We start from the raw sequence: 26,520 nt of genomic DNA, 5'->3' as shown, positions 1-26,520 counted from the left end.
CGTTCTCACCAGTTGCAGCCCCCCAGCCCCACTCGCGGCCACAGACTCAAGCTAATGAATGCTGTCAGATTGCTGAACTGGTGACTGGACACAAAGTCAGGAAATGTCATTCAGAAATTGACACACACAGCCTGGCTCTGAGCGCGTCTGATGCGCTGCCACAGACATCATCTCACTGCAGGCTCCGTAAAACACAACATGTTCCTACCTTCAAACTCAACACTAGACGAGCCCTGAAATTAGGCTGGAACTGCGTTATTTTGTATCTTACAGGATCTCCCACAACAGCAATGGAAATGAAAGCAAATGGTGCTATTCATAGTATAAAAACTTTGCAAAAATTAGACTGAAACCGCGTGATTTTGTACCTTAAAGGATCTCCCACAACAGTGATGGAAATGAAAGCAAATGGCGCTATTCACTGTATAAAAACTCTGCAGAGATCTTTAGTGGTCATTTTTCATTCTTGTCAAGCTACCCATCAAAATGCCTTCTTTTATGATTAATTCATTCCCCCTTACCTGTGCTTGAAGCAAAACGAACAAAACATGGTTCACCAGTGCCAGGACTTTTTAAAGTTTTTTTTTTGGATGCACCTTCAGGCCAGCGAGTCACAAACTTCAGATATATTAGAGGAGGACTACGCTTTTTTCCAAGAAGAGACAGCTGGCTTTTGGATTGTAGGTGTCACGTTCACGACGCACAGCTCCAAGAACAGCCTTACAACTCATGGAAAATCCCATTTCTTCCAAAGGAAGCCACTGTGGAGAAAAACCCCAATAATCGAGCGCTTACCTTTGTCATTGCTGCTCGTTGGGGCTGGAGGGAGGAGTCCAGGCTTGGATTTGTCGTAGTTGTTGAAGCTCTGGCTGCGTCGGTTGTTGGCACTGATGGAACCACGAGCTTTGGCCTCGCTGCCCGCAGCGGACACCCTCGTGGTAGGACCTGGAAGTCTGGTGGAAGAATTTACAGCATGCTTAAACACTGGGAAAAAGCACTCTGAGGCAAGAAACTATGGGATACCATGCATAAGCTGAAAATAAAAAGGATCAACAGCACAAGTGTAGGCTCATGAGGGGCCTTCTACTTCCATAAGAAGAAATCAAAGAACCATGTTAAATAAGAAGTGTACATCATCAAGCAAGCCACAGGCTGAATTGTTTTAGACCACAAAAAATAGCGCCCTGAGACAAAGTTAACAGTCACCTGCCAAAAGTGTGGCAAATCAGAAACAGTTGCAGGTAAATTCAGTGGAGCAACACCACCAGCAAAAGCGGGCACCACGGTTCTTACACCGGATTGCTGTACACGTCATCACGTGCTGGCCACGTAAGGGCTCCTGTCATTTCAGGAATAACAGTCAGATGGAACTTGGCCGCCTTTTCCCTTGTAGAGAAGCACATCACGTCTCTGCCCTGACAGCCACAAAGCTCAGCAGCCAAGCCTGGCAAAACTTTAACTGGGTTTAATTATTTGAGCCTACAGAAATCGCTCAAAGCTTCAGTACCGTCTCCTAGAGTAACCACATCATCAGTGAGCTGGTATAAGCCCCTGGTTGAAACTGGGCATCTGTCTCTTCCAGAATGTTCTTACCATAGCCTGTATTTACCACAGTTAGCTGATTAACTAGGGGAAAAAAACCAAACCAAACCAAAACAAACCAACCCAAAGGTAGTCATTCTAGAGTAAGCAGACAAGCTTTTATGCTTTTCAGGCAAAAAGGAAGGTGGAAGACTTCTCTAAAAAGCCCGACAGAATCAGGAAAGCCACTGGCACCATGTCTCAGAACACTTCAGAGCCAACATTCACACACAGAATCTTTTTAAAGCTTCTTTAAATGAAATCCAAAAATCTGTTTAAAATAACTCGTGTCAATAATAATGTAAAAGGAAGAAGTCCCAGTCATCAGAGAGAGTGGGGATGCAACTGACCAAACCACCACAGTGCCTCTGAGAGAAGGAAGAGAAGCCAGGAAGGAACCTGGCAGGACTTCCTAAATAAACTGATTTATCCAAGACCAGTGAAAAAATAGAAAACATGAAAAGAAACATGAAGGAAAAGCCAAAATGTCAGCAGCTGCATGCACATGCTTTCAAAGCTCAAGAGAGTCTAAGACATCAGGGCATCATTCAAATACAAACCCAAAAAACAATTTACAAGCTCAAACCACCACAGGTTCAGCACAGCACATCATGGTTCTGAGGCTGACTTTTAGACCAGTCTGCCAAATGATCCAGCTTTTTCTCCAGCACTGGGGGGGTGCTAAAAAGTTGTCCATACTCATCACTGCAGCAAAGGGCCCGTGAGAAAACCCCAGAGAGGCTTCATCCACTGTAGAGGAGACCACAGGGGAAGAAGCTGAGGGCAACCAGTGACAAAAAAAACTTTTTGAGAAAGTCACCAAGACGAGAGAGTTCATGAAAAATTCATTTTGTTTGACAGGAAACGAGCTAGGTTTTCTGCAAGGTACCTCAGCCCAAAGTTGCCTCCCAGTTTTGAAACACTGAGTATGGGGCACCCACCCCAGGCTGGCTACAAGTATGGGAGGGGAGTTTTCCAGCAGCAGGGAAGGGAAAATCTTCCTGTACTGATGAGCAAGGAAAGGCTCCCCACACACATCCACACACAGGTTTTGCAAAGCTGTCACATCTTAAAGTAAACAAAGCTCCTCAAACCACGTGACCACTTGAGAAGGGACAAGTTTTCCATCTGAGTCAGTGGTGTCACTGCCAACGAAAACACTTCAAGAATAAAAAACCTACGTGCTAAAAGCACTCTTGAAGATATCCTTCCTCTTAAGATTTTCCCCCCCCCCCGCACTGTAGTTTAACTGACTGGTTCGATGCCCTGCTTTTGGTATCAGGTCAAGATACTTCACAGGAGTGCCCGTGAAATCTAAGGAAAAAAACAGGTCCAGGGAGGGTTCTGGGCTCTTGCTGTTTAGAGAGAAGGTACTGAGCTTGGAGAACACGCTCTTTGACTACTCCTCAGCACCTCCGCTAAGCAAATATGAGCTGTCAAGCCATAATTATGGTCAAGGAAGAACATGAGAGGGAAATGTGGAACTCTTTAACAGGGATTATTCTGCAGAGGTTCACTGTTAGCACATAAGAAATAAGACGTGGGAAATAAATCTAAATTATACAGCAGAAAAAAAACCCCAACAATCCAAATCATAAGCTAGAGTTCACAAGCTCAGCAAAAACGGTACGATATAATTTACTATATTCTAGACAAGCATTTAAATGTAATAGTAAAACAACAAGGTTATTAACCAGATTAATAACCACAGCAACCCTTCAGATCACTGAGATGAGATGGACAGATGAGCTGACATGCAAGTCATGCTGGGATCCAGGGAAAAAAGGGGACTGAAATAGCTGTGGTTCACTTCCAGAGAGATTACAGGTGCTGAGTGTGGGAGCACTGGGGAGAGCAGGGGCTCTGATGAGCAAGAGCCACGCTGGATGATCTTTAAGGTCACTTAAACAACCCAAAACATTCTGCGATTCTATGATTTCAATAATGCAGATCAAAATGTAATTAATGCAGCGGGGCGAGAACTCCCAGAACCATGTTTTGTTCTCAAAAGCAAAAGCTCCTAAGAACAAGAAAATCAAATTATTTCCTGGAAGGCCAAAATGCATTCCACACCTCACAAAAACAACAACAAAAAAACCCCCAAAACAAAACAAAAACAAACAAACAAACAAACAAAATTAAATCCATCTAAGCCTTTCCCATTTCTGCTGTTTGTAAAGGCCAAGTTACAAACTGCTGTCGACAGGAACCCTAAACATGCACCCAGAAATATGGCAAAAGGATTACTCATGCTTTGCAGAAGATGAAGAAATGCTAACCTAGAAGACCTTTTCTGACCAAGAGTGAATCGGATGATTTTGCTTTGAGATGAGTCCCTGGGAGATGCACTGTGACAGGAAAGAAAAAGTGGAAGAGAACATTGAACATAGAAACGTTTTTTTCTTCTTTTTTCTTTCTCCTTTTTAGTTTTTCAAGCCACTGAACTTAGTAACTGGTTTTAGGGAGAAAAGGAGTTTTTATGAATTTCAGAGGAATATAAAGCTTCTTGCCCAAGTATGACTTCAGGTCAAAACCACTACGAAATCTGGTCTGAAATTAATTAATTTTACAGAGTAATGAACATGCTAATCTGCATGCAACCTCCAACGCTATTCCTCTGTTCCTCACTCCTTTATTATATATATTTTCTGTAGAATCTGAGCAATTTGACTTGAGGATACTAAGAAAACATGACATTGAAGATCTTCAGGATATACATATTCTTCAATTATTTGAAACCCAGCCCAATCCACACAATGGCCTGGAAACAGCAAAACAGTGCTCAGCATCTCTGCACGTCTGACAGAAAAGCTGCAGAGATCTCTTCAAACACATCTTTATTTTACAGTAATTATTTCCTGTCTACACATGCTGTAGGAACACTGTGTTTTCCAATTACACAAAACTATTGTTTACACCCAAATGAGCATAATCTGTGAAGAGAGACATAAAAGCCAAACCCAAATAACCTCTGAGCAGTCTCTCTTGGAAGGCTTCAGTTAAACTGTTTATATCCCTCCTGAGGCAGCACTTAAGCCAGTGTTCACCTCAAGGTGTGTTAACACAAACAAACCCCAGTGTGAGATATGGAAAAACAAAAAAGCCTTCACACTTGAGCAGTTGTGCAAATATTATTCCTGGTTTTAATTCTGCTTCTTGTCCCCACTAAACCTTCCCCGTTTCAGCAGTGCAAGGGTCAGTCCAGGAGAAGGCTGCACTGTGGTACTGCCTCAGAAAATTGCTGTTATTCCAACCTGGGCAGAGCACTCCTCATATTAAAGACATTCAAAGAACAAAACCCCTTTCTGTTCATCTGTACTCTGATCTAGGAGTGCCAACAAACACCTACTATGAAAATTATTTTTCATGTAAAGCCAGCAATGTATTATTTTTGAGCAAAAACTCTAGATTTGATTTCGATTGCCACCAAGCGTTATGAGCTCTATCTCTTTCACCATTGTCAGAGCACAGTGGAAGGTAACCCTTCCATTTCTTACTGAGGACTGAAACTCTTGTAATCTGAGAACTGAAGTTGGTTTTCATATGCCTAAAACGTCTGTTTTCTAGGGGGAAACAATCTGCATGCTTTGTGAGTAGAGAGAAGCAAAAGGAATGGTGAGAAAAGCATCCTTTTACAATCCTGTGGTTACTTGGTCCAGCAAGGACGTTACACCCATTGGGGCTGCAGATTTCCAGCATTGAGAACGTATTTAAGCACATGTGCTTTGATTTCCAAAGGCTTGAAGTCAATTTATACCCAGCATTCCATTCCCAACATACTTTATTCTAGAGCAGAATTAAAGGAAGGAGTTTCTTTGGCTTTTTAAGACCTGCAATGAGAAGAGGGAAAAAAAAAAAAGATAAATAATGAAAAAACTCCCCAACTTTAAGGAGGTTTCCCCACCTGGACTGCATTTCTGGCTGTGCTTTGAACTGATGCTGCAGAGCTTGTGGGGGCTGTTGGCACGGAGCTGGCACCTGCTGCTGAGGGATGCCCAGCTGGCCCTGGGATGGGGGCCCTGCTTGCTGGGCTGGATGGTGCTGGGGCTGCTGCTGCTGCTGCTTGTACCGAGACAGGCTGAAGAAGAGGCCCAGGATGGCCTTTAGATTCCCATTCCTGATTTCTGCAAGGCAAAGTTGAGAAGTCACTCGTCAGCCATCGGTGGGTGTTTGCTCTCAGCCACTGCATCCCCAGAACCCTGTCTGAACTGAGGTCCTTTGGGGTATCCTTTAGGGTAAGCTTCTTTCTGCACATCTAATTTGCATTACAGTTGATTGCCAGTGAGCACCAAGGACAGATAAATAACTCATCTCTTCCCTGTGGTGACTGAGCAATATTTCACATTTCTGCTGCGCCGTCTGTGTTAATGCCAGTGTGCTTAAAAAGCAAGTCCCTTTAAATCTCTCCTTTAAACCAAAAACCCCAAAACAGAACCCCCACAACAACAACAACAGTATTAAGGACAGCACACTGTACATGATTTCTCAGACCTAAACTTGCACAAGGAGGAAACGACTCAGTCCTCACACATATTTCTGGAATATCAGAATAATCGTTTCAACTAAGAAAATTTGATGCAAGTTGTGCAGTAGAAAATATGGTTATTGGGTGACAATGCTGTATTCAAACAGATAATTTCCAGCTTTGATACTGTCACAAGCTGATAAGGGAAGGGTACCCAAGGTACCTAAAGACAGCTCGACAGCCACTGTATAAACTTTCCTATTCCTGAATGCCATCCTGCTCTTCTATGCAGTCTATCAAATGCAAAAATGTAAAAGCAAAGAGAAATACGAAGATGAAGAGGTGCATCAGAGCATGCACTTAACCACTGTATCATAATTAATATGCAAGAGGGCAAATTCTTCCTTGCAGACAACCTTAATGTGATGTGACTTAATTATTTAGCATGCTTAATTTCCAAAATTTAAGAAGTGAATTTAAAAAGCTACAACAAACAGCTGAACTTTTGCCTCTGTGTTGTACAGATCACTTGAACCAAAAGCTGACTGCTGCCCTGTGAGAAAGAAAGAGGACACGTGGCAAGACAGTGGCCAAGCATGAAGGCAAGGACCAGATTTTTCATTTGTTTCCAGTTCCAGCTGAAAGGTTGCTCTGAGTTTGTGATGGGCCCCACTTCTTTACTCCCTCTCCCAGCCACATTTCTGCTCACACTGCCCATCTTTGCTGCATAAACAAGCTGCTGCTCCTACTCTAAGCACTCTACCCAGCAGATCTGAGGCTCAAGGTTTAAAACGGTTGTTTGCCGTTATGTACCAGCTTCCAGCTTTGGTCTCCTTGTGTACCTGCACCTCAGCCCACTCCCCCTTCACAGCCACTAAAATAATTGACTTTCTTTCTGAAAATTGTCTCAACCCATGCCCATGTCTTCAGAAAACATTAGCCCTTCTCCAAGTGCCCCAGGTCATCACCCAGATCCAGGTTATTCCTGTCCTCTCATACTTCTTGACTCAGTTTCCCTGGCCATTTTTTCCTCCCTGCAGCCTGGCCCCTCCACCAGTGCTCTCTCCCACCACTGACCCCCCATCCCCTTGTTTAAAGGATTATCATTCTCAAGGACTTTCACCAGCCATTTTCAGTCTTCCCATGTCTTCTTGGTCAATTTTGGTCTCTTCCTGAGCAGTGGGGTCCCAAAAAAATCCTGCCTGTTTCCCCTTCTCCCAGCCCACTCCTGCTCCCATGCAGTGCCATGTAGGAGCCCAGCCTTCTCCCACTGTACCAGGCAGGTTCCTCTTCTAATCTGCAGGTTCCCTTCAATAATCTATGTTTAGCTTGGGAGGACAGGGATGCAAGCAGAACAAAATACAGAAGAACACAGTAGAAAGGATTTCCTTATCTCCAGTCAGGAACTCAAATTACTCATGGGAACTCTAAGGAAAGTAGCATTTAATCACAGGTTGAAGCATAACTAAACAGATCCAGAGGCACTGGGAAGCTTAACTGCACAAATGCAGGCCAGAAGATAAAAGAAATTACCATGGCCCTGCTTGTTTAAATTTAGCAAAGCTGCATGCAACTGGAAACTGATTTCCATGTGAAGTGAGAGGCAATTATAACAATAATCCACCTACGACCTGTTGCTTTCTATGGCTGCCTGTTTTCTGCTGTATTTATCAGAAGAGAAACCTGCTTTTGACCAAATAATCAAAAGAAGAACACTTTCAATGAGTTAAAGCATTCTCTTTCCCTCTGGATTTGAAACCAAACATTTTAAATCGGACTTTCAGAGGTACCTCTGTTTCTTTTATCTTAAAAACTGAGGTAATTCCGGCAGTTCTACCCTGCACTTCATACAAAAGGAGTATTTCAAAGAGTACTTCAGCCTCCCTGCACTCTGCACATCAGCAGAGTCTCAAATGCTTCCTGCTTCAAGTCCTCTCCAGCCCATGCTCAGCTCCCGTATCATATTGACTTAGATAAGGACGAGGATGTCACCCACCCTTTCTAAATGTGGAGCCAAAAATCACTGTCCTGAACACTGGAAACAAACACTCCAGACACCTGAGAAGAAACTGGAATTTCTTTTTCACAGCAAACCCCAAAAATCCACTCTTTCAAGATCCCCATCCTGGGGTATCCCTGCTGATGCTTGTTCCCCCTACATCACTGCTCCATGATGTGTGCAGCTGATCACGATTCAGCTCATCTGTTACCCAAAAGATGTGCAGCTGCTTATCTGTGATACAAGTTTGAGTTTCTACAGCACATTTATGTCCTCCAGCATCTTCAATATCTTGAGAGCAAGGAGATATTGTGTGAAGCAGAGCAAGCTTCGCTGGGCAGCTGCAATTCCTAAAACAAGTCTAAGAGCAGGGGTATGGAAAGAATGAACAATAAAAAATGCAGCAAGAAGTGAGAAGAGGTCTCCAGATCTCTGCTGTTTTCTTCAGTAAGTACAAATGGAGATTTCAGATTTTTAAGAATCTTTGACAAGGGGATGCCTTATTGCCTCCACATTTCTGGGGAAGGGAAGCCTCTGGCACAGCACGGTCGTCATCAGTGACTGCAGATCCTTGGCACCTCCACTGTACAGATCCATCAAAACAGACTCTGTGTGAGTGGCATGCACACATCAAAGCAGGATTTTTCAACACTAGAAGGATACGACACATGCAGTCCCAAGCTATTTCAACATTTAGGAGTCATCCAAATTTCAGTTCCGAATCATTAACTTCACTCCACACTGAAGCTGCACGATTGAAAAGATACGTGCTCTTAACAAACCCGGGAGACTTCAGTGATTATTCCCGTTTGGAAGCAATCACAACCTTTTCCTTCCTCCTAGATGAGGATCTGCCAGTGAAGTAAATAAAGTTATTTGCAGTTGACCTAGCAGGTCTTGGCAACTTGCACAGAAACACTGGCTTGTTTAGTAACAACATTCCTCACTTTGAATGATTCTGTGCTCCTCAACACAGTGCCAGAGCAACTAGAAAGAGAAATTTACTTTACTGTTGCATTCAAGCCTTTTAACTTATTTTATAAAAATATATTCACTCCCTCCCCCTCTCTAGTTGTCACCTTCTTCATTCAGTGTTAGTGGTGGAGCCAGAAAATGCTCTCATTTATGTGCTGGCAGCAACCATTTCTGGTCCCTTCTTAGCTTCCGTGTGATTTAATACACTAATTCCTGGACAGTGCAAAAGAGAGGCAGAAATCCCAAATGAGCGAAGCCATGGGAAGCACATGTGTCCTGCTGGGCCTGACTTGTGACTTGGCAGGAGAGCCACGGGCATTAATCATGCTGTCCCCTCCCCAGCGTGAGCAACACTGTGCTGCCAGCTTTGTACACCCGGGCAGTTTTCTCATCACTGAGCTGCTACTTCGATTAGATTTTACCTTCCATCGAGACGGGTAAATAATGTGAAACGTATTTTTACAGTATTTCCATGCTAAGGTCAAAATTGGCTTTTACAACTGACTCAGCTACGTCTTCTTTTTAATCATTTCCTGGCAAACAAATTTTCTGCTGTTTGAAGTTTCAGCTCACCCTTTCTTTTTTCTTGACATGAGAATCCTTCTGATTATAACCGAGCAACTGAGGCATATAATGCTGGCAGCGGTCAGGTGGAGCATAGCAAAGCTTCTCTTTGGAGGAAAATATTTGTTATTGCTCTACTAATCCAGCCTAAGAATACATCTAACATCCACCCTCCTCTTCTGCTAGCTGTGGCGCATTCAGGTTAGAACAATGCTTACTACATCTCTGCTATTTTGCTGCAGCCTCCTCCTCCCAACTAAGTTTGAGAAGAGACTCAGCCATCAAACCTAACTTTGAAGTCTCACCTGATGCCACACGTTCAATTATTTGTTCTGTAAAGCATTGATGGAGATGTCACATCATATATTCAGCTACTGAACCCAACTGCTCTTCCAGCATATTTAAATGAAAATACAAGTGAAAGCTGGTGCTGAGTATGACAGAGATCTGTTTGATCTCTTAATAAGATAATAGCTAAACAGCTTCTGAGCCAACAGGTACTAGCAAAAAGGAACAGAGTAAACCTAGTTTGCTTTCAGAAAAATTCTGATGCCCCTCAAAAGCAGGGTGATTAATTAGAGGTCAAAATGTCTCCTTTTTCTTTCTTTCTTTCCTTTCTTTTTTTTCTCAGACATTTGGATTTGATTGTTTTGTGCACTTGGAAACAAGGAAAAACCTTTAAAATGAGAAGAAAGCAGGATGGTTGTTCAGGTAAGAGAATAACTGAAGAACAAGGAAATAAATTTTTCTCTGGAAAGGAAAACAACTGACAGCAGTTCACTTATATCTGTAAAATATACACTGATCAATGTGCAAATCATAGAGCTGAGATAACGAATTTCTGGTTTTAAACAGAAAGTAGTAGAGAAGTGAATTTGGTCTCATTGATTATTTTTACAAGTCAGCTGTGTAGAAATTAGTATGTATTTCATCTACCTTTCACACTGAGATGGGGGGGAAAAAAAAAGTAAAGATTGTCAGAAGTTTAAACTGACCTTATTAATCTTCCATTACACTCCATGTTCCAGTTGCAATCACAGGTAGCAATTCAGGCTCCTCATTTAACATGAAATCTTAAACAACCAACGGACTCACCTTCTGCTGACAGCCCCTGGATGTTAATCCCCTTAGCAGCCAAGAAACTCAGGCACGCATCTATGTTTTCAATCTGTTCAAGAACAAACAGAAAAGGAGACACAAAAAGAAAACGCATTGCAATAATTATTTACTTCCATCCACCGCCACCCTTGAGTGCACCCAGCCTCCGCATCCCATAACAAGTCCCTTTGCTGGTGATGCGGAAACCACAGCACTCTCAGTTACTGAGGTCCTAAATGGATTATTCCATTGATTATAAACTGATTACTCCACGGGTCAGGGCTTTCTGCTGTTTGCACTGGCACGGAGCAGGTTAGCTCAAGCCACAACAGGCGACGGCTGCATTTCTTACGAGAGGCTCGAGGATGTTCCGCGCCAGGATCCGCAACCTACACCAAGCGTAACAAACATGAAACCGAAAATAAACACGGAGGCCATTTGTTTGACGAGGCAGACCGCCACTTGCTCCCAAGCTGACAGCTGGCAAAAGTTTCCAGCCGCACCAAGAGCTGGATATAAACGGCGTAACTGGAAACGCCAGCCGGAATCCGAAGCGCGCTCCCTCGCGGCGTTCCCCGCGCGTCCACGGCATAACATCAGCGTGCACCAGGTAGGGACTGGTGCACAACAGGTCTGGCCGTCAGCTGCTATGCACAGCTCTGGCCGCTAAGCACAGACTGGACTCAAACCCTACCTAAGTGTTGAGTTTTATCTTCTTTTTGCCAGGGTGGGGATTAAATACTCGAGATGTGGTTTTTGTTCAGACTCAGATGTTTATTAATTCTTATCCATATTACAGTCTCACAAGCCGTGAGGGCTACAGCACTTCAAGCTAACAAACTAAAAATGGCCACTTATCCCTCTCTCTACTAGGCCTTTTAATGATAAACTCTCCAATTAAGAAATGATTTTTCCTAAATTATTTTTCCTTTTAACCCAATAACCAACCACCCCTGGCCCAAAATGTCAACTTTTCTATCCAATTACAAAATACCACCCAGACCCAGGAAGAAGGTGAAAAAGCAGGACTCAGCCTCTGCCCTAAAACCTCCATCTTGCTTTATATATATATATTCCTGTATTCTAAACCCTTAAACTCTGTGTTTTCCACCCTGTGATATCACACTTCTATTCAAACTCCACACCCACAATCCCAGTGCTGTCACTCAATTTTGGAAGCTGTTCCATGGCCTCAGGTCCAATGCAGTGTTTGCTTGGGGGTCAGTGCCTGTCAGCACAGAAAGCCTGGAATTCTCAGTGCCCAGGGTTCCAACACCTAAGAAAGTGAACTCCAGAGATGCTGGACGAGTCAGGAATGTTGTCCACTCTATCTTGGCATTACAACAGGGATCTTGCAGTAGCCTCACACCTGATTTCCCACCAAGCTCCCACTGAAGCTCTGCTGTCATAACCAGAAGATGCAGAGAGATGCCAGCTCTCATCCCAGACCAAAGCATTTCCATGCAAAAGTCTAAGCTTAGACATCTCGAGGGGCTGCAAGGATTATTTTAGGAAATACCATGTTTTGTGCGTGGTTACACAAAAAACTGTTGGATTACACCATTGAGCAATCTTTCTTACTTAACCACGGTAATCAGCAAGTGATAAAATAGTATCTTTGTGTCCGAACATCTCTCAAACATTAATTTATTAATTCCTGAAACACTGCAACCAAACCCTGCATCCACTGCATAAGGAAGGAGACAGACACCAAGCACCACACTTGGTCTCACGTATCTGCCTTCATTCTGTGAAGTGTGGAGACATCAAAAGGAAACATGAAAAAGCCAGCTGCCCTATCAGCTCCTGCCTGCCCTCAAAAAAATACACAACTGAGGGCTAAGGCAGCATTTTAGACCCTGAGCTCCCAGCACCTGACCTGAGCTCCCTGTCCTTCTCAAAGGGATAAAAAATACCAGGGAAGCTGCCAAGAAACCTCCCACATGGATTTCTCTCAGAGTATATTAATTTACTGTCTTTTAACTATAACAATAAAAACATTTTCTTCTATTGGGGGAGGGGGGAAAGTTATTGGCATTGCTGAACTGTGATTTCAACAATTAGAAACACTTTTATCAACCTCATTATACTTGGAGATATGATATAAAGTACACAAAGTATATAGCACACTTTGAGTAAATTATATACTCCAAAACCCAGAGAAGTACCAGAGAATACATTTCCTGTACTGCTCAGACCCTGAGGCTTGGAGCAGGGTGCAGTTCAAAGGTTCACTTATCCACAGTTCAATATGACCCAACAGTCAATTGATCCATTTCCTTCTTCAGTGCTCAGCAGCCCTTTCAAGTTCCCAACACGGCTCTTTCATCGAGGTGATTTGGGACTCGGCCGGAAAACCAAAGTTCACCTTTTCAAGAATAAACACCACATGAAAGGATCAATCCATTCCTAGTGCCTGCACTCAGCAAGCTGCATCATTCCGAGAGCATTTCCGGACTTCCACAGCTGCGGGTAGATGCCTCCTCTCCAAATAAGCAGGTTAGTGACTACAGATAAGCAGCATTTCTCCTCCACTCCAGACCTGCAGTACCTCTCTCAGTCCTGCTCTGCTGGCTTCTCTTCCCATGCCCCTCGTCTTTGGATTAAACTCTATTTCGGGGCAGAGTGAGCACAGGATTAAGATTTACAGCTGGCTCATGAATTCCTCATCAACGTCCTCATTCTTGGTGCAATTGAGCAGTCTTTGCTGATGTCCTAATCTCACTCTATTCAGATTCAGGGAGTCCCCTGAAAAATAATTCCATTTTTCCTATGGGATAACCCCCCAGTTTTTTGGAGCATTGTAGCCACTGAATTAAGGTAAATCACTCCCATCCTCAGACTGATGGATGGCTCTCCATCTCAGGGCTGAGCAACCTGGAACCTCACTGCCATATGAAAGTCAGATGGGCTGCCTTGCCACACCAGTGGTAATGCCTGGCCAAAAGCTGTGAGAAACAGGGGCTCTTGGTGCTCTGCTGCTATGGAAAATACCCTAATTTCATCAGGCATGACGAAACAAAGTGGGAGTCACAGGGATGTGCAAAAGTGCGCCCTTTATGTTGAGAAAATGAAGAATTTGGATAAGATCCTGTGGGCACTGCACACAGGAGAAATTCACTGAAAGAATAACACGGAAAGATACAAAGGATCAATGACTCTGCTAAGATTTACACAGCACCTGTGATGTTAACAACAGTACATGGCAGCACAGCAGGAATGTGAGGAATTGGTTGATTTTGAAGGAAAAATAGAGCTTGAAAAGGAAAACAGGAGAAAATCAGAGAAAATCCAAGAAGAAAGTGAAACACTGAATTGCAGGACTACAGCTGAAATTATTAAAATTTAGTGCTGGTAAGAATTCAAGGTCCTTCCCACAAAACAACAGCTGGCCTGAGTCAAGAACCCTGATCTTGGCTGAATCAGACTAATACATCAGAAGCCATGCTGCTTGTTTGAAGAGATGGTTTCCCAACAATGCAATGTGTCACAGATTTCACTCATAAAACAAGCTCCAAGAAAGGATTCTGCCATGGCCCCTGCTGTATTAACTATTAATAATATGAAAATATTGTTATATGGAGAAGGATGCCCCCCCAGTGCAGACAGGGCTGGAGACAGCAAGTTGTGATAGCTGGACCATTTAGATGTGTGTAGGATAGAAGGGAAGTTTCTGGACAGATCTCAGCTAGACAGTAGGAAAAATTTCTTCCCTGTGAGGGTGGTGAGGCCCTGGTACAGTGCTGTGGCTGCCCCATTCCTGGAAATGTCCTAGGCCAGGCTGGACTGGGCTTGGAGCATCCTGGGATAGTGGAAGGTGTCCCTGGCCATGGCAGAGAATTGGAATGAGATGGTCTTTACACCCCTTCCAACCCAAACCCTTCTATAATCCTAAGCAAAACCCCAACGACTGCATCCTGGTGACTTCCAACACCAAGTACAGTTGCCTCCTTGCAATTATTGCATTCAGCAGTAAATCATCACCCAGACTCTATGGGCCCTTTTTTTGCCAAGTCCACATACTGCTTAAACCCTTTAAGCAGATGCGAAAGGACTGGATTTGCCAAAGGGGAGTGGATATTTGCTGTTTCACTGTGAGCTACAATTGTTTTTTTGGCTGACAATTCTGATTTCTCATTTGCTTTGTCAGCAACATTTAACAAAGCAGAAGCAAAGCAAGAAAGATGGCAGCTGGATGCCCTCATTCCCTGCCCACCCAAAACGGGGGAAAACTGTGAAAAGGAAGGAAAACCAAGCACAGCCACTGTGAAAAGGAAGGAAAACCAAGCACAGCCGCCCACAGTGATCACCTCACTTGGAAACATTATCAGGGGTATCCAAAACTGAGCCTTATTAAACTGCCCAGCCAAAATAATCAAATGAATTTGCAATTTTAGATCACCACACTTAAACTATTTCAGGTGTAATCAACTATCAATGTGTGCTATCAGTCCCACATCCTTTTATGACGGGTGTTTATTCTGAAATGGCCCTAAATGCCAACCAAGGCAGCCTCTAGGAATCCTCCTCCTCCTTTCATTTAATTAGGAGATTATGAGAAAAAAACCCCAACAACCCTGTAAAATGAAATTTCTGCTCAGACATATCAAGCGTCATCACTCCTATTCAGAGAAGGAAAAGCTGCTGGAAAACTTCCTCTTAACATGAATAACCTGACCAGGTGGGAGCAGAAGGCATCGTGGCAGTGCTGTACGTGGAAAACTGTCCCAGACCAGACCATCACACAAGACACTGTGCTTGTCACAGCAGCAATTTCAATTTCTATTCTTGCCTGTGCTAGAGAGAAAACATGCCCTGGCCTGTATGAGCGGAACAGTATATGCCAGAACCAAAAAAAAAACCCCAAAATATCCCCATCCCTTATCCTGTAAATGGAGACCCACAGGTGGACGTGTTGAACATTGACTACATCCCACAAAAACCTGAGTGTGGACACTGCCTCCAGCCAAAGCTGTCTGTCCAACTCTGCCAAGTCAAATCCACGAGGTAAAGGATAACCAGCGCTGCCCTTGGCACAGACACAGATGTTCTTCCTCAAACAAAAACCAGAATTAAATCTGTCGTAGGCTCCTTCACCCACAAACTGGGGGAAGTTTCTCACGTTGTGACGCAAGATCTCTGCTCCCAAATTTTACAGTGATAAATGGGGAGTTTTGATGAGCTTATCCAGAAAACCCGCTTCTTATACCGAAACCAGTGCTTTCCATGCAACTTGTGGCTCAGTGTTATGTGCGGTATATTAATTTTCAAAAGAAAAAAGAGTGAATTCATATGAAAGTTTTTAAGGCCTCACAAACCCTTATGCAGTATTCCAGCAGACTTCACATACAGTGCAGACACTGCTCTGTAGGAAATAGCCTAACTTAAAACCCAAGATAACACAAGCTGTTTCCTAGAACAAAATCTATTCCTTGTCTGTGTTTCTGAATAAGACTTTTATCTTCATATTTATATCCTAAAGTTTAGAAGGAGACTTAAAATCTTAAGTCATTACACTGACAATCCTGGAGTTTTGGGGGAGGAAGAGCTCTTCATTCCAGTAATATCTCATTTGCTCTATTTCCTAAACATAATTATATATAAAAAATTCCAAAGCAGAACTGCAAATTCCATTTGTCACAGAGGGATATAAATACTAACTCTTATTGCTCTGTTTAAAATAAATCTTCATTAGTAGTTATCCCATTCAAAATGTATCTTTTTAAAAAGAAAATAATACGTTGCTGCCAGTGTTCATCTGCTGCTCTCCTGACTACTTGGATAAAAACGTCTCCCAAAATTAAGTTTCAGGATTTTAACTGGGTGGGCACCTTAGAAATAAAATAAAAGATATAATGGAAGGGCAAATGAAGCCAATCCATATTCTGAAGCCAGGTTGTGGCAGATATACCCACAGAAACAAAAATCTGCTCAAATATACAAGAAGACTTGACTCTTCTCTGAAAATTGCCTTACTTTGGGTCTTTAAAGATGAGGAGAGTTTGGGCACTAGTCTAAGGGTAGAGAACCAGCCTAAGCCTCATCTTGTGCATCCTCTTCTCTCTGACCCTGGTAAAACCTTTGCTGTCCTGTGTTTCCAGCTCCTCTTGCAGAAATAATGGGACAAATATTCCACATTCACTCCCAGCATGCCCAGTGTGAATAGAAACGAGGGCAGTAAACCCCACAAGAGAAAACGCTTCACACTGGCCAAAATTCCTAATGAGAAAGAGCATCCAAGGGGCACACTTGTATTCTGAATGGATTCAGGCCATCCAGGGCAATTCCCAGGGTTTGCCAAAGCTGATCTGCTCAGGGACAGAAACATGGAGGGTTGCAGAAATGCTCCTGCTTTATTCAGCTTTTCAGGTTTCTTTCAGGTTAGGTTATTTTCAGGTTTATTTACTTAAAACTTCCCATGGGGAAAAACAAAAGTAATGAGCAATTTCTTTGAAAAATATCCCTGGAAATATTATTTTTGGATTAGCTCTTCAGAATCAGACCTTTGAAAAGCTGAAGTGGATAATTTGTGAATAATTTGAAAACCTGAGATGCTCTAAATTATGATGAAGCGACAACAAGATCAACTTTGCAAAACAAGTATCAACAAAGAATCCTGCCTCTGGAGAATCATTAATTTGGGATGTAGATGAAACTCTCTTGACAATATTTTAGCGCATGCCACAGTAACTGTATTTCTTGGCACTGAATCTCTGCTCATGTGTAACTGAAGAGAGGAAAAGGTGGGGAGAAGCCACACGGCTGTGCTCAGTAAACCCATGACAAGGACAGCAGTGACTCTCAGGGATGCATTATTTCCACCTTCCCTGGCTGCTCACGGAAGACCCTTTTCTATCTGGGGCTCCCAGGCTGAAAGCCATGTGCTGTGCGCTTGGGAAAAGGGGGAACAGCTTTAAACTGAGAGACAGCAGGTTTAGATCAGACATTAGGAAGAAATTCTTCCCTGAGAGGGTGGTGATGCCCTGGCACTGATGCCTTAAGTTTTATCTTTGCTGTATTTCAGGTTCTGCGCTGCCCAGGGGTGCAGCTCTGAGCTCACATTCAGGGTCACTCAGCTCTCTGCACACAGCAGGGACACAAAACAAATCCTGCTCCTGCTGCACACCAAGGACAACTTTCAGCCCCAAAAGCACAAACAGTGGTGGGCTGGAGGGAGGAACAACAAGGATGGGACCTCACAACCTGGAGCTGGAATTGGACAATTAAACCCCAACATGCAAATGGACCAAAACTTACTAAAGTGTGAGACCTAGTGACCGTTTTGGGTCCACCTTGGGTGTAGCCCTGGCCACGCTCTTGTCCTGTCCAAGGTGTACCCTAAATAACTTTCAATAGATATCTATTTTATTCTCCAGCTCTGTCCAGTCTCTGTTTCAGGTCAGCCTTCCCAAGGCATCAGCACAGGCTGCCCCTGGATCCCTGGAAGTGTCCAGGACAGGGCTTGGAGCAGCCTGGAACAGTGGAAGGTGTCCCTGCCCATGGCAGGGGGTTTAGAACTAGGTGGTCTTTACCATCCCTTCCAACCCAAATGATTTAATCGCTCTATGATTCAATCTAAAATAACACCAATACCTAGCAAAGGTGCACTTCTTCCTAAAAACATCCTTGGAATTTACATAAACCGCTGTTTTTCAGAGCGCACAAATGCTTAAAAGGAAGGACTGACACCAACACCACCCAGCGCACGGAGCACTGGCTGCTCTCCGCCCCTGAACACCGGCTCAAGTCTCTGTGTATCATTAACTTGAATTCGCAGCAGGAACCCAGAACTCAGTGAAATCTGTCCAGAAAGAACCCCCTGCAATGCAGTGGCTGACAGTTGTCCCTTTCCTTTTCTGTTTCCCTGTGAAGGGAGCCGTGGGCAGAGCCCGTTCCCAGGCATAGCGCTCCCAGGACATTCTTGTGTCAGCTTCACCTGCTCCCAAGGGATTTGCTCCAGTGGCACCAACACATATGTGCCCCCTCCTTCCTTGCACCTGGATCCTGGATAACATCTCCCACTGAAATTCCCCCACATAACTGCTCAGAGCAAGTGCAACAACACTGCTTGCACATGTAAAAATAGCTCCGCACAAAAGCCAGAATGAAACGCTCTATATACGCGCTGCCTTCAAGGGATAGCTAATTCAAATAACCATTACCACACAGTCACAGGGTACGAGCAATGGAGGATCTGTGACAAGACACAGAGACAAAAAGTTTGTTCCCCTGCACTGTTCCATTCTTTGCAACAGCTGTGATCTGTTCACACAGATAATCCACAGCGAAGAGCTTATCACGGCATCTCTTGTAAAAAGAAAAACCCAGGCATGAGAAGTAATTTCCATACAAACAGCCTTAATTCTTGTAGCACCAAGCTGATGGGAGAATAATAAAAGAATTTTTACTTCCACCTGTCCTCAAATCAACCTAACTTTTTCTTCTTAGTTAGAAATGGTTCTCATCCATGATTTCCTTGTTTTCCCCACTTATGCCAAACATAATAAGAAGCTGTGTCTTTGCAAAGTATTGCAAAAAAGGTCTATTTATGTAATAATTTTACAACAGTAATGGTTATGGCAGCAAATTTTGTTAGTGGTGCTTCCAGACTTCGGTAAATATCTAAGTGGAAGCTACAGACATCTCCACATACACATGTGGAACGACCCTGCCTTCAATCCATTTGCTGCTTCATGTATTTAATCCATACAGGGTGGGCAGAACCACAGGTATTCAAAAATGCAGGAATGCCATTTAACCGTGACGAAAATGATCAAACAGAATCTCATTCTGTCTTTACGGAGAAGCTCATGTATTCCATTTTTTCCGTAAGAACTACTGAAGAATTCCGTAAGAATATTAAGAATATGCTGCTCTTTATTGAGCCTCGCATTTTTTCAGAGACAGATGATGTACAAATTCTGAGGAATTGAGAGCAGCCCACTGGGGCCCACGAAGGTGATCCATCATGGGACTGAAACAAGAGTGCCAGCAGCAGTATCTCCGAAGGCATCCTACACAGCCACCCAGTGCAGGGAGCATCCATCCCTGCCTGCTGAAAGAGTTCTGGGAGCCAAACCCTCCAGAAATGAAGCAAATCTCTGATTAGTGATACTACCATGCTTCATGGCAGGGAATTGTACCTACTGGCCTTTCCTGATCTGGTCCAGCTCTATTTATCCTGTTATTTTCTATGCAGGATGAGGGGGGAGCACAGTGGTTTAATTTAGACTGCAAGCTCTGCAGCACAGAAACCTCTGATCCAACCACGCCTGTCTCACTGATGACCATGATGACAAGTGGTAAGCATGGCAGCAAAAACAACAGTCTGGGTATGTGGAAAAAAAACAGAGGTGGGAAAATCAATCTTATCTTGGAGCAAGAGTCACATAAACTGAGCCTGAAGGACAGATAAGCACAGGCAAACCTGGCAGATCATCTCTGTAGTAAATCATTGCCGTCTACATCACAACATGGGTTCATACATGACCAAGAGAAACCCTGAGAGCTTCAGGAAGATTCTTTTACCATTCAGGAACTTGCAGTTTGGCCGTGTCCCTGCACAGGCTGGCACAGCACTGGGAGATGTCCTCCCCCTCAGCTGACCTTGCCCTGTGAGGAACTGCAGCCCAGGTTAGGGCCAGAAGACACCCATCTGTCACCATGGTAACTTCAAACCGCATTAAATTCCCAAACATATGCTCCTGGTGAGGTACAAGCTCCCCAGGCAGAGCGGGGAAGGCTCAGGTGATGGGAAAGTTCCCTTTGCTACATTTGCTCAGCCTTGGAGTGGGATTATTTGAAAATACGCGGCTATTTTTAACCCCTGGCATACATTTCCAAAAAATCCTGAGCTAGGAATTCGCAGAGGGGAAAAAAACCCCTGCTTGTGATGCTTTTGATCTTCCAGCAGCGCTGCTCCCCTGAATTAGCAGCACATGGCCCTGCAGCAGAGCCCTCCTTGGCTTTGGGACTTGGGGGGGCTGGCAGATTTATTGCACCTTCCTATGGCAACGTTCGGACAACAGTGGCTCCATAAAACTTCTCAAAACATTCAGAGGAGCAGGTTCTGAAGAGCAGAAGACAGAATTATTTTTCCGTGAGAAAGCAAGCAACTAAGAATGTTTTAATTTTTTTTTTTTTTTTAAATACAGCAGCTATTTTTAGTTATTTGTACTTAACGCAGCAGCTCCCTCCCTCAGTGGGCGTTACACACACACACACACAGAGCTGCCTGGGTCATGCAGATGGTTTCAGCTCGTGTTATTCCTTCCAACCAAGTCATGAATGTGTGAGCCCAGCTATCTCCTGTAAGTACTGTTCCTCAGGTGTCACACACATTACAAAACAGCTCAGAACACAAGAAACCAGGCAAATATTGAAATAATACCCAAATTCTCATCACTGCAAGTAAGGTTTCCTAGAAAATTAAACAGTTGTACTACATGGCCTTCATCCCAACTTCCATACGGTTCTTGGGAAGAAATGCTGGCTCTTGCATTCAGTACAAGATTCTTTAGCAGACAAACAGCAGTAGGAAGGCTGAGTGATATTAGCTTACCACTACAGCTTGGTACGTGCATCAGAAAGAGATGGTTCCTAAAAAGTTCCTGTCAGCACATGACAAAAACCCCAAATACGTCCCTTTTGCTATTTGAGACCAGATACAGACAAAAAGTGATCCTGACAAATATGAAAGCCCGAGCACCAGCCCACAGGCGACGCACGGTAATTTCCTGGCCTATTTATAGGAGGTGCTGCGGTGTTTGTTAAGCCTTTCTCTTGCTCCAAATTCTTGTCCTGGGCGTCCCACAGCTTCCCCAGACATAGGAGGATGAAAGCCTGGTGTATCCACCCACAGGTCTCCCAGTCCTCTTCCTTCCAGCACATTCCAGCTTTGCTATATTCACACAAGGATAATGTAGCACAGACAACTCAAACACTTTGGGTTTTATCATTTTACAAATGTAAGTGGTATGAACCCTTCGACAAGAGGTGACATTCAGCACTTGCAAAGGCACCCACATCAATAAGAATAATCTATAGTACCAAGGAGGGCAGGTACTAACCTCCCATGATCTGCAAGATGCCACAGGTTAAACTCTAAAATCGTGCCCTAAACAAGCAGCAAACAGGATAAAAAAAGGGAAAAATATCTCTGTTTTTCTATAAACAAGCAATAATAGCAGAGATGACCCTACTCAGGTTTATTCACCTAAGTTTTCTTTTCAGAAGTGTGTAGGAGAGGAAACTGGCTTTGATTTATTGTCCTTCACCCAGTTATCAAGAGCTATGCCAACGTTTTCTGGGTTGCTTTTAAAAAAACCCAAATGCTGCGATGCTCTCCAAATGTTCTTGGTCCCAGAGCCTGTGCTCCATACAAGTACATCCTCTCCTACCCACAGTGTTTTCTGCATCCAGCTGGAACTAATCACCAGAATTACAGGCTTTTGTTTAGACAAATATCTACAGCACGAAAATACAGAGGTTTGGGGAAAAAAGAAACCCTGAAACAGATTTTACGCAGAGGACGAGCTATAGAATAGTCTGTAACAGATTACATAAAAGCCAGCCAGCTCTTATCTGGAGCAAAGGAAGACAGGGATCCTCCCCTGAGCAGAACAGCCCAGACTGGATGATGATGGGAGGACAGGTTCTCACCTAAGCGATTTTTCACGGAGCCCGTGGGGTCCCTGACATGTCATTTTTGGCACTGGGACAAGGCTGATAAGCACGGAAGGTCCCACATGGCTCTGCAGTACTAAACTTCTCCTGACAAGGCTTATTAGCCCTGGCTTTGAGCCTGACAGACCCAAGCTGTCTCAAATGCTCAGTTTGGGCCAATCTGCTTGATGCTCTCCAACACTGGCAACAAGGCAGAGAGAGGCTGGATCTGGATCTGGCTCTGCAGAGAGCTCCCTCAGGTTTGGCATCACCAGCTCGGGGCTGTGCCACATGGAAGTGAAGACACTGCTTTTCCCCATGTCCTTGAATGGATTTGGGAAGACACAGAGTTGGTCCAGCTTTCTAAGCTGATACACCTGGTTGGGAGTGAGCAGATTCTTCACAGCTCAGCTCACATGTGTGTGCTCAAGGCATTGGGCCTCTACAAAGGGAAAAGAGGATGGTGGAAGGCTTCCTTCCTTCCCTCTGAGACCTGATGTATTTCCATACAATGGGCAAAGTTAAATATCCATTTATTGGTGGGGGTTTTTTTTGTTTTTTAATCATCCCTGGATCTCCTCATCTGTGCTGTTTGCCTTTCAAGCACTCTAACATGGATATGGGCACTTTTAACAAATGAAAAGTTCATTTGAATACAGACTGGACATTACCTAAGTATCGGGATGGCTTTGCCTCTGCCAGCTCTCTGAGCCACGCTTAGCAGACACAAACACCACTCCCCACACTCTGCAGGACCCTGTAAGCTGTATTAATAGAGTGCACTGAAATGCAAAGGATGAAGACTGCTGTACCTAAAACAAGCACTGTAACACACTTGTCCTGGACCTGCCACAGTACTGTGTCCCTGTTGGTTTTTTATCTCCTTTTCTCCTGTCACAGCTGGGATTAATACATGAGAGATGCAGTTTACATGCTCGGACTCAGATGTTTATTAATTCTTATCTATAGCACAGTCTTACAAGCTGTGAGCTCTAACTAGCAAGGTAGAGAATGGCTCTGTCTCTATCTCCTTCCAAGGTCTTTTAAGCACAAATTATCCAGTAATGAGATGACACCTAGATTATTTTTACTTTTAACCCAATAACCAAATACCCACAATCAGGACTTTTTCACCCAACTACAAAATCCCACCCAGACCCATGAAGAATGTGAAAAAGAAGGACACAGCCTCTGCCTTCAAACCTCCATCTTGCTTTATATATATTACTATATTCTAAACCCTTAAACTCTGTGTTTTCCACCCTGTGATATCACACACTTCTATCCAAACTCCACACCCACAATCCCAGTGCTGTCACTCAATTTTGGAAGCTGTTCCACGGCCTCAGGTCCAATGCAGTGTTTGCTTGGGGGTCAGTGCCTGTCAGCACAGAAAGCCTGAAATCATCAGTGCCCAGAGTTCCAACATCTCCTTAAACACTGCAAGTAACTCCTGCACAAACAGCACCCCTGTGAAGACCACTGCGTCCTGCCTTAAAAGAATCATGGAATGATTTAGGCTGGAAGGATCCTTAAAGATCATGTAGTTTCACCTTCCACTATCCCAGATTGCCCCAAGCCCCCTCCAACCTGGCCTTGGAGACTTCCAGGGATGGAGCAACCACAGCTTTGTACCAGGGCCTCACCATCCTCACAGGGAAGAAATTTTTCCTACTATTTAGTTGAGATCAGACCAGAAACTTCCCTTCTATCCTACACACATCTAAATGGTCCAGCTATCACAGCTTGCTATCTCCAGCCCTGTCTGCACAATTCCAACAGGAATCCACAGCAATTTTTAGTCAGATGGCAATGGGCTCTGTAAGTCTGTGCACCTGACAAAAGCAAGCCCTGGGCATGGCTCTCATTTCCCTCACAGGAGGAAAACTGCTGGGGATGCCCAGCTGTGACTGCAGGTCTCACGAGGTGGGGGGGACAGCCCCACCCACGGCACCCTCCCGAATGAGCAAGAGGAGGCAGCACAGACCAAATGTGTCAAATGCGTCCCTGCTGCCCTGCGCAGCATTCCTGACCCAGCACGTGCCCCCTGCATGCCTTCCCTAAGCAACCCACTCCATCCATCCCACTAGCCAACCTCCTCTCCATTGAGAATAATGACTTGAAGGGACTTTTTTTAGCTGCAACGTCCTGGAACTGCTTACAGACTCCAGTCCTGAATGAAAGTCAGTCCTTACAACGCACTTGCGGGACATTAAATTATAGTAATTGTCAAAATTTCCTCATTATTTATACTCCAGACAGCTGCTGTGGCTACAGCAAGAGCAGCAACCACCCTCTTCAAAGCAGCAAGAAGGAGCTATGATAAATCTTCCTGATGGCTTGCTTTTTACAGAGCGCTTGCTCCATGGTTTCAACAAGATTGATAACTTCCAAGAAACAACAAAAAGCCAAAGGAGGAGAGCGGAACAGAGCGTGGGTTCTGACTTATGATGTCAAGCTCTCCCTAAATCTTTATTTCACTTTACTACATGAGTGGCTGTGCTCATGTTGAAGTCATGAAGGTAGGGGCAGTCAGGAACACTCATAAAAATAAAAAACATTAAAATAGCTTCACACAGAAAACGGATATCCAAGTGTGCCAAAGCAAGCATTTGCAATGCCAAAGGAAGATATCAGAATTTATGCTGTAAAATGACTTTTTCTCTAGACAGAGAAAGAAGTAACCTTGTTTGAAGTATCATAAATTTTAAATGTATTCAAAAAACAGGGTTATTTTATTCTTTGTGTTCTTAATAACGTTCTGCTACACCCTTAGCTTCAGCAATACTCATAGCAATATACTCTTGAGGATATAATAATACGCTTTTAAATTGCCTGGGCTGATTTTTGATTCTCCAAGTTTGGATATTAAATACAAACAAGATACAAACCAACTTCTTATCTGTCAGCAAACTGCATCTCAAATTTTATTAATTTTTTTCATTCCATTCATATTGCTCATTTACTTTGTTTAGCTTCAAAAGATATAGGAACTCCTAATCATGCTGTCAAATATCTAATTCTTTATTTCTATATATTTCTGTTTAATTATGTGATATTTCAGAAATATAAAGTAGCAATGTAAGAATAATCTCAGTTATAAATATGTGGTAAATTATAAGGCCTGATTCAACTAGTGTGGAGCACAATGGGGCAGTAACTGTAATATTAATGCTCTGAAGATTATACTTTTAGTTCACTACAGTGAAAAATCAATTAAAAATTGTTATTAAAAGCCTCATACACTGAAACCCCACCCTGTCACTCAGCCATGCACACACAAAGAACAGATCACTTTACTACTCACCATTTGAGACCTATTTTTTGGGCAGCCATTGATGTCTTCAATCTTTTCATTTGCTGAAAAGCAAAAACAAAAAAAGTGTCAATAAGGCAAAAAAAGCTAAAGCAAGGTCATTTATTTATTCCAGTAATTTCCTGAGCACCTGCTTCCAGCTCAGAAAAGGGATTTTGGATTGTAGCTGTCCGGTCCAAGTGAATGTGTGAAACACTGAGAGCCACAAAAAGAAAAAAAAGCAGCTGGAGTTCTTTACTGGGTCGTGCCTCCAGAGACAGCTGGGGCAGAAGCCAACTGCTCTGACAGCCTCTAGTGACGGGGAATTCCTTTAAACCACGAGAAAGATGTGAGCTCTGGAATCACTGCCTGGTGGAAAAGTGAGCACTCCACATAGAGAGATGTTAGCACGGCAGCTGGTCTGCCTGGAGAGTGCAGGTTTTAAATCCACATGGGAAATTTATCATCAAAAACTGCAATAATTTATATGTATGTTTTCTTTTTTAAAGCACAAAGCATGAAACAGATTCTTGACCATGGGCTTGCTGCTACCCTAACCTGCAGAAGAACAAGTTTCCACCTTTAAGGTCAGAGGTGAAACAGTGAAATCCCTGAGGTGGATAACGTTTGCCTTGGAGTCTGAGTTTGCTCAGTTTCACCTTTCAGCCTTGGATGCTGCAAGGACTTTGTGTTTGAGTCTGAAGAACCAGTTACAAAAAAAGTCCAGCTTCCCACGGTTTTTTCACTGTAGTAAAGGTAGGCACTCACATCCCATGTGATTCATGCATTAAAAGCTGTATTTCCTAGCAGCCCCACGCATTCTGAGTCAGAACTCTGTCCCACTTCATGGTTTCCCTCAGTTAGGAGGATCATGTTTGG

At 43.6% G+C, this 26,520-nt stretch overlaps 1 protein-coding gene across 2 annotated transcripts in view; it reads right to left on the bottom strand.

The window, feature by feature from the left end:
- The window catches only part of NAV2 (neuron navigator 2), a 371,525-nt gene that overhangs the window by 119,646 nt on the left and 225,359 nt on the right, over positions 1-26,520 (bottom strand). The window contains exons 3-7 of one of the 2 annotated variants that reach the window (XM_058420870.1): positions 25,654-25,706; positions 10,680-10,752; positions 5,486-5,705; positions 3,861-3,929; positions 796-953 (exon numbers count right to left, since the gene is read on the bottom strand). In XM_058420870.1, the coding sequence (XP_058276853.1) occupies positions 796-953; positions 3,861-3,929; positions 5,486-5,705; positions 10,680-10,752; positions 25,654-25,706 (573 nt within the window). The remainder of the gene's footprint in view (positions 1-795; positions 954-3,860; positions 3,930-5,485; positions 5,706-10,679; positions 10,753-25,653; positions 25,707-26,520) is intronic. The other variant, XM_040066269.2, reaches the window with a different exon arrangement.

The sequence above is a fragment of the Hirundo rustica genome, chromosome 6, assembly GCF_015227805.2.
Source record: "Hirundo rustica isolate bHirRus1 chromosome 6, bHirRus1.pri.v3, whole genome shotgun sequence".
Classification (NCBI taxonomy): domain Eukaryota; kingdom Metazoa; phylum Chordata; class Aves; order Passeriformes; family Hirundinidae; genus Hirundo; species Hirundo rustica.
The sequence above is the reverse complement of the archived record's forward strand: the minus strand, read 5'-3'. Positions and strand labels throughout refer to the sequence as shown.